Source organism: Lithobates pipiens, unplaced genomic scaffold, assembly GCF_037356315.1.
Source record: "Lithobates pipiens isolate NorthernLeopardFrog02 unplaced genomic scaffold, aLitPip1_a1.2 Scaffold_30, whole genome shotgun sequence".
NCBI classification, from domain to species: domain Eukaryota; kingdom Metazoa; phylum Chordata; class Amphibia; order Anura; family Ranidae; genus Lithobates; species Lithobates pipiens.
In genome coordinates, this window is record NW_027507791.1 from 9,739,895 (window position 1) to 9,756,600 (window position 16,706).

The following is a 16,706-nucleotide window of genomic DNA, read 5'->3' on the forward strand; positions in this document are numbered from 1 at the left end:
GCAGCGCACGTCTCACTCAGGTGTTCCGTCAGATGAGCAAAGTTTGTTTCCTGGCACCAGTGAGCACGTGACCTCTCCACGCTTTTCCCGCACTCACTCCTCCCCAGCTGGGCGGAGAGTAGAGGGGGGAGAGGGCGGGGTAATGGGAGGAGCTGAGTGGGGTTGGGCGGGTAGGAGGAGGTGTGGTTCTTCTCCGGTGTTCACGGTGCAGCGGCAGTTGTTTTAGTTGACAATCTGGTGGAAGGGAATAACATATTCCTTCTCCCGTACTCACTATATAATATGATTGGAGGGAATGATATCAGGGCGGGGTGTGGGCGGTTGTCAAAGTGTGTGGAGGGGATTGTACAATCTAATTGGATTAGCATTTCCAACTCCTTTAAAATGTGTCTTCGCCTACAATACAGCCCTCGGGACTAAAGGGCGGAGCTGTTAAATCCTTAGACCAATCACATTGTAGCTGATAATGCTCAGCTCTGTATTCTAGGTGAGAGGAGGAATCTGATTGGCTGTCAGCTATGGTGACAGTACACAGTGACACACATTCCACTCTCTCATTGGACTATGGATAAATGGGAAATAGTGTACTGTTACCCCTAGCAACCATTACTGGGAGAATGAAACAAGGACTCTGATTGGTCTTCCTGGTTTCAGGTGTGAATGGCCCTTGGAGGGTTCACTGACCTCTGACATCGGTGCAGCTGACTGATGTCATCTGATGCTGCATGTGTATGTCCCTTTAATCTGCAGCAGGATGCTGATTGGCTGCTGGAGTATGATGTCATCTACAAGACTGAGGAGGGGGGAAGCAGAGCTCAGGGTGGAGTAGACAGTTGATGCTGGAAATACCTTCAAGAGGTAAGCAGGGCCCGTGTGTGTTGGATGGATGCATGCTCCTCCCCCCTGCGCTCCCTGTGTGCTGCTTCCATCATTGGTGACCTCTCCGTAAATTCTTCCACTGCTACGGCAAGTGTGACTGCTCATCACTGCCTCATATTTCACAGGATGTCTCATCCCTTGTCATCCTCTCCATCACTAATGACCCATCCGTCCCCGACAGATGTTCTCCATCCCCGTCCCCGACAGATGTTCTCCGTCCCCGACAGATGTTCTCCATCCCCCGTCCCCGACAGATGTTCTCCATCCCCCGTCCCCGACAGATGTTCTCCATCCCCGTCCCCGTCAGGTCTTCTCCATCCCCGTCCCCGTCAGGTCTTCTCCATCCCCGTCCCAGTCAGGTCTTCTCCATCCCCGTCCCAGTCAGGTCTTCTCCATCCCCGTCCCAGTCAGGTCTTCTCCATCCCCGTCCCAGTCAGGTCTTCTCCATCCCCGTCCCAGTCAGGTCTTCTCCATCCCCGTCCCAGTCAGGTCTTCTCCATCCCCGTCCCAGTCAGGTCTTCTCCATCCCCGTCCCAGTCAGGTCTTCTCCATCCCCGTCCCAGTCAGGTCTTCTCCATCCCCGTCCCAGTCAGGTCTTCTCCATCCCCGTCCCAGTCAGGTCTTCTCCATCCCCGTCCCCGACAGGTCTTCTCCATCCCCGTCCCCGACAGGTCTTCTCCATCCCCGTCCCCGACAGGTCTTCCCCGTCCCCATCATGCCTTCTCCATCCCCCGTCCCTGACAGATGTTCTCCATCCCCGTCCCCGACAGGTCTTCTCTATCCCCGTCATGCCTTCTCCATCCCCGTCCCCGACAAGCCTTCTCCATCCCGATGTGTCCGGCACCCTGTCTTCATTCCATGCATTTCATTTTCATCCCCAGAGACCGTCCTCATCCCTGTCCCTGGTAACTTCATCCTTGATATCCCATCTCCATCCCTGTTCCTGGCAACTCCTTTTATTCCATCCCTGGCAATCTTTCTTCAACCTTAATGACCCCTCTCCATCCTTTTCTTTGGCTACCCATCTCCATTTCTATCCCTAATGACCCCTTTCCTTTGAGACTCCTCTTCATTCATGTCCCTGACGATCCCTCATCATCCTGCCCATATGACCCCTTTACATTCCTGTCATTAGCAACCACTCTTCATCCTCATCTATGGCTAGCCCTCTCCATCCCTGACCCTGATGACTCCTCTCCATCCCCATACCTAGCGAGCCCTGTGCACCTCTGTCCCTGTCGAGCCCTCTCCATTTCTGTCACTGGTGACAACTTTTCATCCCTGTCCCTGGATAACCCCTCTCCATCCTTGTCCCTGATGATCCAACTCCATCCTGTCCCTTAGTCCCAGTCCATGGTGTCCCCTCTCCATCAATGTGCAAACCCTCTTAATCCCATCTATGGTGTCTCGATCCTTGTCCCTGATTACTCCTTTTCATCCCTGTCCCTGGTGCCACCTCTTCATTCTGATGACCCTTTTCTATCTCTGTCCCAAGCTACACTTCAACACCAACCCTTCATCCTCCCATCTGTGGTGACCCCTCCCAATCCTTGTCTCTGGGGACCCGCTCTCTGTTACTGTCCCTGGTGATACCTCTGCATCCTATCCCTGACAACCCCCCTCCATCATTGTCCCTATCACCTGTCCCCCGTGCTTTTTCTGTCTCCACACTGCTCTCACCTGCCCAGTTTCACATTTCTCCGGTAGAGTATTGCTGTAAACATGCCCACACACCCCTCCTCCCAGCACAGAACATTGGGGTCACAGCTGAGGCCCCTGGACAGCCCTCCACCCCCATAGTGCATTGCAGTCACAGCTGCGACCCCTGGACAACTCTTTACCCCCATAGGTAGCTCTGCTCACAACCTCAGCTCTGCTCCTACCTGGAAGTCTTGGAGCAATGAAGGGCTATAGACTTAGACACTGATAGATTTAAAGCAGAGCTGTTTCTCAACCAGTCAGATTCCTTGTTTCATGTTCACAAAAACAAAACCTAATGTCTGATTGCTTACGTTGAAAATGACTCCACTTTCCGATGCCAGGGGACAATTCTAATTCTTCTGTACTTTTTTTCATTACAGCCATACCCTGACTACGGTGGCACCTTCCCGGGACTTCCCACCTCGTGTCACAGTTCAGGTGGGAGATGAGCTGTGATAGAGACTTTTCCTGTCATTATCGAGTTATTGAGCCGACATCCAAAGCGCCGTCCAAGAGAGATTATCTAGTGGATGCAGCCAAGCAGCTTCACGTGGCGCAGGAGCGGGATGCTAATGAAGAGTATGAGGCTGCATTCAACCACTACAAGCATGGCGTGGAGCTCCTGCTCAGTGGGGTGACAGGTCAGTGTGGACACCTAAATACACAAGAGTCCAATCTGCTGCGGCCATATTGTAAATGATAATCCAATGATTGCCATTAATGTGACATTCTATAGTGGAGGAATATGTCTTAGTTTTGTTCCTCTCTAAGCTGATTGGTTGGTTGCTACACTGTGCTGCACTGTCCTCTGATCAATCACCTCCCCCTCCATTATCCTCTCCTCCATCTTCCTCCCCGCTGCCCTCTCCTCTCTGCTCCATCTTCTTTCTCGTTGTACTCTCCATAATCCTTCATCTTCTTCCTCCATCCGTCCAGCTGTCCCCTCCTCTATCCTCTTTTTCCTCACTGTCCTCTCCTCTATCCTCTGCCTTTTTCTTAGCTGTCCTTTTCTTTATTGTCCGTCTTTTTTTCCTAGCTGTCCTCTCCTCTATCCTCTGCCTTTTTCTTAGCTGTCCTTTTCTTTATTGTCCGTCTTTTTCCTAGCTGTCCTCTCCTCTATCCTCTGCCTTTTTCTTAGCTGTCCTTTTCTTTATTGTCCGTCTTTTTCCTAGCTGTCCTCTCCTCTATCCTTTGCCTTTTTCTTAGCTGTCCTTTTCTCTATTGTATATCTTTTTCCTAGCTGTCCTCTTATCTATCCCTTTTCATCTTTCCTGCTATTCTCTCATCTATCATCTGTTTTCTTCCTTGCTGTCCTCTTCTCTATCCTCCATCTTTTTCCTAGCTGTCCTCTACACTGACCACTTTCATCTTTCCTACTGTTCTTTCCTTTATTCACCATTTTCTCCCTGCTGCCCTCCCCTCATTAAGCTGGCCATAGATTTCTCCATTCACACAAATTAATTGGATGGAGGAACCCCCTTTTTCCCCCGACAGGATTCTGCGCTGTCAGAATACACTGATCTGTAGCTGCAGCCCATTGGCTGAGCAAAGTTTTCCATTTTGTCCATTTGTCAGAAGTTAATATAATGATCTACTCGATGTGGGGATGGCCACACAAGTGGAATATCAGCTGGTCTCTGCTGAACCAGCCGAATTTCGATCCATCTATGGCCAGCCTAAAGCCCCATACACACTAATAGATTTTCCGCAGAATTTTGTCTTCAGATTTACCAAAACCATATAATATGGAGGTCAAACCTTAAGAGTTGCAATTTGTATGCAATCAGGCAGGTCTTTGCACTACATGGTTTTGGTAAATCTGAAGACAAAAATCTGCAGAAAATCGGATATTGTGTATGGGGTCTAACTCTATCTCTTCCCGCACAGTCGTCTCCGTGTTTTTTTTTTTTTTTTTCCTCTATGCTCCATCTAAATTGGTATAATGTATGGTAGTGATCTTCATGTTTTCATCTCTGCTCTGATTTGCCTCTGCCATCTCCTCTTACCAGTTCATTGGGTTTTTCTTGCAGTGGACCCGAGTCGGGAGCGACGCGATGCAGTCAAACGGAAAATCTCACAGTACTTAAAGCGTGCTGAAGAAATTTTTAACTGTCACTTGCAGAGGCCTCTGGGAAGTGTGGGTGGAGCAGCAGAGGTCAGTCCTGAGATCTGTATGACTGAGGAAGGGGGCAGGTGATGCGCGTGCGTGCGTGCGTGCGTGCGTGCGTGCGTGTGTGTGTGTGTGTGTGTTAAAGACACATTTGGGGTTTCTTTGCTCTTTTGTTAAAGAGCACTGTGTGTGTGTGAGATGTATTGTGTGGATGTGACTTCTCTATGGAAACATACCTACACTCAGCCAGCTCCCTTTTATTAGGTTCACATTTCTTGTACTTTTACCCACTGTAAACAGTCACCCCTCTGGTACTTTTATGGGTTGTGTCATCAGTAGCGCTCAGGTCTGCTGTGGCATTCAGATAGACACAATAGTACTAAAAGTATTGGGACATCCACCTTTAAACACACATGAACGTTATTATTATTATTATTATACAGGATTTATATAGCGCCAACAATTTGCGCAGCGCTTTACAACATGAGGGTAGACAGTACACTTACAATACAAATCAATACAGGAGGGACCAGAGGGCCCTGCTCGTTAGAGCTTACAATCTAGGCATCCCAGTCTTAGCCCGTAGGGTTCAATATTGCGTTGGCCCACATTTTGTAGCTATAACAACTTCAACTCTTTTGGGAAGGCCGTCCACAAGGTTTAGGAGTGTGTCTGTCTATGGGAATGTTTCACCATTCTGCCAGAAGCGCATTTTGTGAGATCAGGCGCTGATGTGGACGAGAAGCCTGGGATTGCAGTCTCCGCTCTAATTCATCCCAAAGGTGTTCTGTTGAGTTGAGGTCAGGACTCTGTGCAGGCCAGTCAAGTTTCTCCACCCCAAACTTGCTCATCCATGTCTTTTATGGACCTTGCTTTTATGCACTGGTGCTCAGTCATGTTGGAACAGGAAGGGGCCATCCCCAAACTGTTCCCACAAAGTTGGAAGCATGAAATTGTCCAAAATATCTTGGTATGCTGGCACCTTAAGAGTTCCCTTCACTGGAACTAAGGGGCCAAGTCCAACCCCTGAAAAACAACTCCACACCATAATCCACCCCCCATCCTCCACCATGTGATTTGGACCTGTGCACAAAGCAAGGTCCATAAAGACACAGGTGAGCGAACTTAACTGGCCTGCACCTCAACCTGATAGAACACCTTTGGGATGAATTAGAGTGGAGACTGTGAGTCAGGCCTTCTCATCCAGCATCAGTGCCTGACCTCACGAATGCGCCTCTGAAAGAATGGTCAAACATTCCCATAGACACACTCCTAAACTCTGTGGACGGCTTTCCCAGAAGAGTTGAAGCTGTTATAGCTACAAAGGGTGGGCCAACTCAATTTTGAACCCTACGGACTAAGACTGGGATGTCATTAAAGTTCATGTGCGTGTAAAGGCAGGTTACTTTTGACAATATAGCATATGTTCAGTCTATAAGCTCTAATATGTGCCTCGAAAGCTTTCCCCATTTTCCACTGCCTCCAGCCTGAACTGACTCTGGACAGGATGGATCTATGGATTTTGCTTATGTGCGCCAAATTTTGACCCTCCACTTGTACGGTAAAATGGTGGTTCCTCCGACCAGCAACGTTCTTCTAATCCTTAGTCCCCCAGTCCTGGTGATCTGGTGTTCCCTGTGGCCTCATTTTTCTTGGAGGAACCCCAGCTGGACTTCTGCTGTAGTCTGTCCTTTTCACGTCTCCCCATAGTGGGCGTTCGACCTTCTGCCCATCATTGCTGTAAATAGTCGTTATTGGAGCTGCTGTGGAATCTGAATGTTCCATTTTGACCTCCCCCATTAACAAGGTTTTCCCCACAAATCTGCCGATCAGTTGATGGTCGGCAGATGTGCATTCGCCATGCCTGGAACCTAAAATCACTCTACAGATGCCCTAGATCAGTGATGGCGAACCTTGGCACTCCAGATGTTTTGGAACTACGTTTCCCATGATGCTCATGCACTCTGCAGTGTAGTGGAGCATCATGGGAGATGTAGTTCCAAAACATCTGGGGTGCCAAGGTTTGCCATCACTGCCCTAGATAATGATAACAATGACTTAAAGAGGAACTTCAGTCCCGTCTTTAGTGGCTCTGTTGATGTCTCTAAAAAAAAAAAAAAAAATGCCCAAAGTTTGTACAAAGGCACAGACCCCAGCCATCCATATTCCTGCCAGTTACTGAACTTACCTTCAGCAGAAAGATTAGGGTCTCTGGCCTGATAGAAGGAAGGCCCAGCCATGTGTGACTTACCAATTCTATTCCTATTTCAGGGTTACAGCAGTTTGAGATTTCGACCAATCAGAGTCCTGAGTGCAGCTGTGGAAAATTTAAAGCGTTGCCAAGTGTTGCAGATTATTGACAAGGTAACCAATATCGTGTTCCAGTGTATGATTGGGCATGTCATTTTGTGGGGTGGGGCCTAACTGTACAACGATACCACATTGGCTGCAAAAGAGTTATACTCTCCTGTGAAGTGAATTAGGAAACTCACATCTTTTTCACTCTCTATTCCCCCTCTTTTACCCCACTCTATCTATTCTGCCCACTTGCTTCTGTGACCCTTACCTTCTCTATTCTGCACCTCCTCTTTATCCCGCCCCCTCTTTGCTGCACTTTCTCTAATTGGACCTCTCTTTTTATCCCACCTCCTCCATTCTGCCCTTACACGTTATTGCACCCCCCTCTATTCTGTAACACATCCCTCTGTTCTGCCCTTCCTTCCTTCTGCATGTCCTCTTAACTCACCCCCTCTATTCTGCTCCTTTCCCTTGTCTGTTCCTCCCTTTATCCTACCCTGTGTATTTTGCTCCTCCACTATTTCTGCTCCCACCTGGATTTAGGTGCAGTTGGTTCGTGATCCATCCACAGGAGCAACATTTATCCTCAAGGTAAAAGTGTTCCCCCTTCGCTACACTGATTTTTCAGAATTTATATATAAAACTTTGGAAAGATAATATATATTAGTGAGGAGCGAGGCCGGGGTTATTGATCTATAGATTCCTGGAAGGAGAATATGGATTAGTGAGGAGCAGGACTGAGGATATTGATATTGAGGAGCCTTGCAAAGATAATATGTATTGGTGAGGAGCGAGGTGGAGGTTATCATTATATAGAATCCTGGTGGGAAGTTAATATGTATTAGTGAGACAGAGGCTGAGATGATTGAAACATTGATTCCTGGAGGGAGAATATGGATAAGCGAGGAGCAAGACTGAGGATCGTGATATATAAAACTTTGTAAAGATAATATGTATTAGTGAGGCCGACGCTATTGATCTATAGAGTCCTGGAGGGGATATCATGTTGTAGTGAGGGGCAATGCTGAGTATATATATATATATATATATATATATATATATATATATATATAGTCTTGGAAGAATAATATACACTCACTGGCCACTTTATTAGGTACACCTTTTCAATTGCTTGGTAACCCAAATCGTTAATCAGCCAATAGCATAGCAGCAGCTCAATGCATTTAGGCATCTAGACATGGTCAAGACCAGTGGTTCTCAACCCTGTCCTCAAGTACCCCTAACAGGCCATGTTTGCAGATTTTCCTTTATCTTGCACAGGTGCGTTAAAGTGGTTGTAAACCCTTACAACCAACTTTGACCTACAGGTAAGCCTAGATTAAGGCTTACTTGTAGGTCCAAGAAATATCTCCTAAACCTACACAGTTTAGGAGATATTTGGCGAAAGACAGGCACCGTAGACAGCGGCGTAGACAGCGGTGCGCAGGCGCACTGAGCGCGCCGTGGTCAACGGCGATATGCCGCGAGTGGCGGCTCCCGTACGCATGCGCGGGAGTGACGTCATAGCGGCTTCGCCGAATGACAGCGGCGGAGCAGCGAGACCCACTGAGAAGATGGATGCTCCGGACTACAGGGGACAGCGGTGACATCGCTGGCTTCTGTGTCAGGTAAGTGACACATAATGGACTACTATGCGATGCATAGTAGTCCATTATGCTTTACCTTTGCAGGGAATCAAAGAGGAAGTAAACCCATCAGGGTTTACTTCCTCTTTAAATCGATCAATAGCTTGTTAATTTGGACAGCTATTTATGTTAGAGAAAGTCCCAAAACATGGCCTGTTGGGGGTACTTGAACACAGAGTTGAGAACCACTGGTCAAAACAACTTTCTAAAGTTCAAACCGAACATTATAATGGAGAAGAGAGGGGATTTAAATGACTTTGAATGTAGCATGGTTGTTGGTGCCAGATGGGCTGGTCCGAGTAATTCAAATACTGCTGATCTACTGGGATTTTCACACACACAACCATCTCTCAAGTTTACAGAGAATGGTCCGAAAAAGAGGAAATATCCAGTGAGCGGCAGTTGTGTGGAAGAAAATGTCTTGTTGATGTCAGAGGAGAATGGGCAGACTGGTTCCAGATGATAGAAAGGCAACAGTAGCTCAAATAACCACTCGTTACATCCCAGGTATGCAGAATACCATCTGTGAACGCAACACATCGAACCTTAAAGAAGATGGGCTACAGCAGCAGAAGACCACACCGGGTGCCACTCCTGTCAGCTACGAACAGGAAACTGAGGCTACAATCTGCACAGGCTCACCAAAATTGGACAATAGAAGATTGGAAAAACGTTTCCTGGTCTGATGAGTCTGGATTTCAGCTGCGACATTCAGATGGTCGGGTCAGAATTTGGTGTAAACAACATGAAAGCATGGATCCATGCACAGTTGGTTGCCTGGTGGTGGTGGTGTAATAGTGTGGGGGATATTTTCTTGGCACACTTTGCCCCCCTTAATTGAGCATCTTTTAAACCCCACAACCTACCTGAGTATTGTAGCTGACCATGTCCATCCCTTTATGACTACAGTGTCCCCATCTTCTGATGGCTCCTTCCAGCAGGATAATGCACCATGTCACAAATCACCAATCATCTCACCACTGGACAATGAGGTCACTGTCCTCCAATGGCCTCCACACCCACCACATCTCATCCAATAGAGAACCTTTGGGATGTGGTGGAATGGGAGAGTCCCATCATGGATGTGCAGCCGACAAATCTGTAGCAACTGTGTGATGCCACCATATCATCTCTAGTTGTGTCTATGCCACGAAGAATGAAGGCAGTTCTGAAGGCAAAACCAAGGTGTAACTAATAAAGTGGCCGGTGAGTATATATTAGTGGGAAGTGTGGTCGAAGTTGATGATGAAGAGAGCCCTGGAGGGTCAGAATTTGGTGTACACAACATGAAAGCATGGATCCATGATCCATAACACAAAGTATTAGGGAAGGGGGTTCAGGTTGGGAAGAGATGTAGCATTAGAATATCTGCTGATTGGACGTTTTCTGTGCTGGATTGGGAACCAAGCACAACGTTGTTGAATTTTTTTTACAATGTACTGTACAGCCAAGTTTTGCACTTTAACTTATTTAGTGGCTCCGTAGAGCAGGCATGTCCTGGCATTATGTGACATTCTGTGACAAGTGTCGCAGAAGCCTCTCTGATATGCAAATACTGATAAGCTGTTACATCGCTGGTGTAAGATAAGACGTAATCTATAAAACACTAGCAGGATCTAATGAGACTCATGACAATGGCACAGACCGAGGAGTAAAGCAAGGCCATCAATTAGGAGAGATGACGTGGGAGTGTGGGTGGATGGAGGACGGGGACACCAATCAATAGAGATGATGGGGAAGTGTGGGAGGGCAAGAGGATGTGTTCTGCAGTGAGTAAGAATGGAAGAAGATGAGAATGGGAAGAGTCAAATGTCTGGATTGTGGAGGAGGAGAATGAAGAAATATCTATTTAAGCACAGGCATTGGAGAACACACAAAGATCAATAGATTGAGGTAGATGGGTGCAGGGAGAGGATGGAGGAGGAGAAGAGTGTAGAGAACATTTAAGTGAAGAAGAGGGAGTAGCAAGAAAATTACACAAAATAAGCTCTAAGTAGATTGAATCATCTGGTTGGAGAAGGATGGATGAAGGAGAACAGAGACAACCCTCTGTTATCTTATCAGGACATGTACACAGGGTCGTTTATGGTTGTTTCTAGGCAGTGGAGTTTAAAGGTCTTTTTTGGAAAGCCAAAAAATGAGTACAGACGCTGGGTTTAGAGGCATTTCAAGCTCTAAACGCGGTAACTCGTGTCTATCCACGTTTCGTTTACAGGGTTTTTCATTTTTGCCTTTTTTTCAAACGCTTCTAAACGCAAATGCGGCAAAGCAGATGTTTTAAACGTGGGCTACTATCTGTCAAGTTAAATTGTTCAGGAGAGGTTGTAAAAATGTCCCGTGTACATTAAGCCTTATGCCCCGTACACACAATCGGATTTTCCGACAACAAATGTTGCCGGTAAGTCCGACCGTGTGTGTGCTCCATCGGACAATTGTTGTCTGACTTTCCGCCAACAAATGTTGGCTAGCATGTTCTCAAATTTTCCACCAACAAATGTGTCTTGTCGTACTTTCCGATCGTGTGTACATCGGACAAAAGTCCAAAGTACAAACACCGGAAGCGTTCAGTCTTGTAAAACTAGCGTTCGTAATGGAGAAATCACATGACTACTGAACTTCCTTTTTATAGGCTCGCCATATGTCTTGTACGTCACTATGTTCGTAATTGTTGGCCAACATTAGTGTGACCGTGTATATACAAGACAACTTGGAGCCAACGACCTTCAAACAAAATTCCAGTTTTGTTGTCGGAAAGTCCGATCGTGTGTACAAGGCATTAGGGTTTATATTCTGGGCCCCCCTGAAGATGAAGGGATTTTTATTTTTTCCCTACAAATCATGTTTAATAACCCAGAAGGCCTGGAATGAGTATGAGTGGTGTGTGTATGTCCCCAAGCTGCAGCCGTATCAGAGTTTCCATAAAGTGTAGTGTGGGTGTTTGCCTTGGCTGATGTTCCCCACAGGTTCTGTAGGGTTATCTGTTCCTGATGACGATTCTTTCTTTCTGTCCTCGTAGTCTCTGATGAAGTCTGGCCGTAGCGGCAATGGAACAGTAACAATTATTCCGCAGGGTGTTCCTTTCATGGTTCCACTGCAACGATTCTATGTCAGTGATGACTCTGTGTACCTTCAGTTGCAGCATGTTAAAGGTCAGTTATGTGACAGTTGCTGATCCCAGCATGCTTTGCTTTTCACCTTCCAAACATCTGCTTTCCTTCCTTGCAGGTGGCCGGCTCTGGGACCATCTCAGGAATTTACGAGCACAAGAAACGAACGGCAGACATGTCCCACAGGTATCGGTCTGTAGGGCTGATCAGGGCATCAGCCAAGCACAGCATGAGCTAAATGTGTCTCTGGACAATGCTTCTCCAGCAGTGGGCGTCCTGGATTCACAGGTCCGATTGTGGGCGGCACAGCTGGTGTTGGCGCTGGATACTCTTCACCAGGAGGGGGTGCTGTGCCAGGATTTGAATCCTCGCAACCTGCTTATGGGGGAGAAAGGTGAGATCTTCCCTGTAACACCCCAGTGACCCATAGAGTGCCTGCAAAACAGAACACAGCACTGACAATCTAATCGCCTTTTATTATAAGTAGCCAAAAATCACCATCTCAGTCCTTAGCTGTGCTCTGTTTTTCAGCAGTTGTAAAGCTTCACTCTATTCCTCTGACATAAGATGACAATGTAAGTTTAAATTGACAATATTAATTGTCCCTCAGGTGAGGTATGCTTGACATACTTTGGCCAGTGGCGAGAGGTTGACCATGTCTGTTGTCCGGAGGCAGTGGAGAACCTGTATGTGGCACCAGGTGAGGCACAAAGTCCTCTTCAATCTACTATTTTACCTTCCCCGCTGTCCCTCCTATTCCTTCTCTTGCCAGCACTGATCCTATCACCTTCCCAGCAACCCCTCTCATTCCCTTCCTGGTCGGCACCTGGCCTATTACCTTCCCAGCAATCCCTTGGATTTCCTCCCTGGTCAGTACCTGGTCTGTTACCTTCCCAGCAATCCCTCCTTGGACAGCATTTGTCTTGTTACCTTCCATTATAAATCTAGTCATTGCTTTTTTTCATGTAGAAAAAAGGGTGAAAAGATAAAAAGAGAGAAAAAAAATAAAAAAAATTTTCACTTTATATTCCTGCCGCTGTTCACTGACCTGTCTGCAGAGGTCCAAGGGGTGGGGCCAGTGAGCGAAGCCTGTGATTGGTGGAGTCTAGGAGTTCTACTCTATGAGATGCTGTGTGGCCAGGTGAGTAAGTGATGAGTATGTGTGGCCTGGCACTGTTGCGGGTGCCCAGCTTGCAGTTTTTTGGCAAATTGTTAATGTCTCACCGCTGGGGTGGGTGCCCTGCCTGCCGTGTCTCGCCCCTGGGGTGAGTGCCCTGCCTGCCGTGTCTCGCCCCTGGGGTGGGTGCCCTGCCTGCCGTGTCTCGCCCCTGGGGTGGGTGCCCTGCCTGCCGTGTCTCGCCCCTGGGGTGGGTGCCCTGCCTGCCGTGTCTCGCCGCTGGGGTGGGTGCCCTGCCTGCCGTGTCTCGCCGCTGGGGTGGGTGCCCTGCCTGCCGTGTCTCGCCGCTGGGGTGGGTGCCCTGCCTGCCGTGTCTCGCCGCTGGGGTGGGTGCCCTGCCTGCCGTGTCTCGCCGCTGGGGTGGGTGCCCTGCCTGCCGTGTCTCGCCGCTGGGGTGGGTGCCCTGCCTGCCGTGTCTCGCCGCTGGGGTGGGTGCCCTGCCTGCCGTGTCTCGCCGCTGGGGTGGGTGCCCTGCCTGCCGTGTCTCGCCGCTGGGGTGGGTGCCCTGCCTGCCGTGTCTCGCCCCTGGGGTGGGTGGCCTGCCAGCCGTGTCTCGCCCCTGGGGTGGGTGGCCTGCCAGCCGTGTCTCGCCCCTGGGGTGGGTGCCCTGCCAGCCGTGTCTCGCCCCTGGGGTGGGTGCCCTGCCAGCCGTGTCTCGCCCCTGGGGTGGGTGCCCTGCCAGCCGTGTCTCGCCCCTGGGGTGGGTGCCCTGCCTGCCGTGTCTTTCCCTCTGGTGGATGTCTCGCCTTTTGTGAGTGTTCGCTTGTTCTCTTGCTCTGGGGTGGGTGACTGCATGCTGTGTTTTGCCCTTTAGAGGGAGTCTTGCTTGTTGTCTATCACCCTGGAATGGAAGCCCTGCCTGTTGTGTCTCGCCTTGTGTTGGGTGTCTGACCTGCTGTGTCTCTGCAGTCTTTTTGCAGGAACCTGAATTTGGGACTCAGTGCTCACATGGCAATCCCTTACCCAGAATTCCTCAGTGCAGATGCCATTTCTCTGTTGAGGGAGGTAAGTTTATGGGGTGTATTCCCATCATGTTTATTACCATTTCTAATTAGGTTGATCTTTCTCAAACTCCAGCTTGGGCACCACATTCCACTCTGTATGTTTAATATTTCCCAGCAAGGCTCATTTCACAATTGTGCGACTTGGGACTGCAAAGTCGCATGACAAGTCGAACCCCATGATTTCCAATTGGTACCGTTTATATCTGTGCAACTTCTTCAAGGTAGTCCCTGCACTACTTTGGTTCGACTTTGGTGCAATTTGAGTTCCATAGACCTCAAGATTACATAGGCATTGCTTCAAGTCATGGCAAAATCGCGCGACTTTCAGGTCCCACAAGTGTGAAAGGGGACTCATTTTTCATAAATGGCTACTGAGATTTCACTCTTTTCATGAGAGCACAGCAGTTCTGATATACAGATGGTTTAGTTGAATGCTGACATAAGAATCTGTGAATTAACGGAGTAATAAAATGGAGCCGCATACAGAGAGAATAGGCAGGAAAGGATCTGACACTGATTAAGAAATCCTCTTTTGAGTCTGTTATATTTCCTCTCAAATTCAATTATTTCAAAATTTCTGTTTTTGGTTGAGTATTCACATATCTTCTTGCACCGCTCTGAGCTCCTGCGCCTCTTCCCTTCTGGCAGCAGGTACAAGCAGTATTCACTTCACTTTCATTTTTCCACATTTTGTTATGTTACAGCCTTATTCCAAAATGGATTAAATTCAGGATTTTCCTCAGAATTCTACAAACAATACCCCATAATGACAACGTGAAAGAAGTTTGTTTAAAATCTTTGCAAATTTATTAAAAAGGAAAAAAAAAAACCCAGGTACATAAGTATTCACAGCCTTTTCTCAATACTTTGTTGACGCACCTTTTGGCACCAGTTACAGCCGAAAGTCTTTTTGAGTATTGATGCTACAAGCTTGGCACACCTATTTTTGGGCAGTTTCTCCCATTCTTCATTGCAGGACCTCTCAAGCTCCATCAGGTTGGATGGGGAGGAGCGTTCAGTGCACAGACATTTTCAGATCTCTCCAGTGATATTCAACACTGAGCCATTCAAGGACATTCACAGAGTTGTCCCGTAGCCACACCTTTGTTATCCTGGCTGTGTGCTTCGGGTCGTTGTCCTGTTGGAAGATGACCTTCACCCCAGTCTGAGGTCCAGAGTGCTCTGGAGCAGGTTTTCATCAAGGATGTCTCTGTACATTACTGCATTCATCCTCCCCTCGATCCTGACTAGTCTCCCAGTTCCTGTCACTGAAAAACATCCCCACAGCATGATGCTGCTGTCACCACCATGCTTCACAGTAGGGATGGTATTGGCCAGGTGATGAGTAGTGCCTGGTTTCCTCCAAACATGACACATGCCAAAAAGTTCAATCTTTGTTTCATCAGACCAGAGAATTTTGTTTCTCTTTGTCTGAGAGTCCTTCAGGTGCCTTTTGGCAAACTCCAGGCAGGCTGCCATATGCCCATGGCTTCCGGCCACTCTACCATACAGGCCTGATTGGTGGAGTGCTACAGAGATAGTTGTTCTGGAAGGTTCTCCTCTCTCCACAGAGAAATGCTGGAGCTGCCTGAGTGAACATCGGGTTCTTGGTCACCTCCCTGACTAAGGTCCTTCTCCCCCAATCACTCAGTTTGGTCGGACAATCCGCTCTAGGAAGAGTCCTGGTGGTTCCAAATGTCTTTTGTTTATGGATGATGGAGGCCATTGTGCTCACTGGAACCTTCAATGCTGCAGAAATGTTTCTGTACCCTTCCCCAGATATGTGCCGCCATACAATCCTGTCTCGGAGGTCTACAGCCAATTCTTTGGACTTCATGGCTTAGTTTGTGTTCTGACATGCACTGTTTAACTATGGGACCATCTATAGACAGGTGTGTGCCTTTCCAAATCATGTCCAACTGAATTTACCACAGGTAGATTCCAGTCAAGTTGTAGAAACCATCTCAAGGATGATCAGTGGAAACAGGATGCACCTGAGCTCAATTTTGAGTGTCACAGTAAAGAATACTTATGTACATGGGATTCTTAATAAATTTGCAAAGATTTCAAACAAACGTCTTTCACATTGTCATATTGGGGTATTGTTTGTAGAATTTTGAGGAAAATAATGAATTTAATCCACTTTGGAATAAGGCTGTAACATAACTTGTGTAAAAAGTGAAGCGCCGTGAATACTTTCCGAATGCACTGTGCATAGGATGGCAGGAATACATGTCATCAGGTGGGAAGTCTGTCTGAGGGGAAAGTTCATATAACCTTTAGAGGACATCCAAGTAGAATTATAGTGAAGTATAACTTGCAGAATTAGGACTTTTGTCAATTATAGGTGGAGTTCTATGTCACTGTCAGCGTATGTGTGACAATAAAGGTGCTGTGTGGGTGTCAGGAAGGTGAAGGGGGTTGGCGAGGCTCCTTGTATGACCACCAGCAGCCATTCTAATTGCTGATGTTTTTTGTTTTTGCCCCTTGTCCAAGATTTTATATGAATTGGCATGTCTGTAGAATTCAACTGATTGTATAATCACAACCTCTTTATCCTACAGCTTCTGCATTATGAACCAGAGAAGCGGCTCGGCTTCGGCCCAGGTGGTGCACAGAAGATAAAATCCCACCCTTTCTTCAGCGTCATCCAATGGCACAAGCTGGTATGAACAGCCAATATCGGGATGCATGCCACTGTAACGTCCTAAGACACAGGGGCCACAAACCTTCCCATCACTGTGATGTCACATGTTCATATGAACAATAAATGATCGCACTCTG

At 47.7% G+C, this 16,706-nt stretch overlaps 1 protein-coding gene across 5 annotated transcripts; it reads left to right on the forward strand.

Annotated features, from left to right (window-relative positions):
* Nucleotides 1-330: 330 nt before the first annotated feature.
* Nucleotides 331-16,706, forward strand: RPS6KL1 (ribosomal protein S6 kinase like 1). Of its 5 annotated transcripts, none has more exons than XM_077463652.1 (11): nt 331-487; nt 2,961-3,221; nt 4,611-4,735; nt 6,962-7,054; nt 7,532-7,579; nt 11,651-11,783; nt 11,860-12,135; nt 12,352-12,441; nt 12,800-12,882; nt 13,828-13,923; nt 16,487-16,706. In XM_077463652.1, the coding sequence occupies exons 2-11, from the start codon at nt 3,026-3,028 to the stop codon at nt 16,592-16,594; spliced, it is 1,248 nt and encodes a 415-aa protein (XP_077319778.1). In that variant the 5' UTR covers nt 331-487; nt 2,961-3,025; the 3' UTR covers nt 16,595-16,706. The 5 variants fall into 5 exon arrangements, with proteins under 5 accessions (XP_077319778.1, XP_077319780.1, XP_077319779.1 ...); XM_077463650.1 differs by lacking the exon at nt 331-487 and adding an exon at nt 527-858; XM_077463651.1 differs by lacking the exon at nt 331-487 and adding an exon at nt 848-966.

Bases quoted from the DNA above. Each gene is read 5' to 3' on its own strand.
- RPS6KL1 (XM_077463652.1), top strand. From the start codon at position 3,026: ATGAGCTGTGATAGAGACTTTTCCTGTCATTATCGAGTTATTGAGCCG. The intron at 12,883-13,827 runs GTGAGTAAGTGA...GTGTCTCTGCAG, and splicing joins ATGAGATGCTGTGTGGCCAG to TCTTTTTGCAGGAACCTGAA. The intron at 13,924-16,486 runs GTAAGTTTATGG...TTTATCCTACAG, and splicing joins CCATTTCTCTGTTGAGGGAG to CTTCTGCATTATGAACCAGA.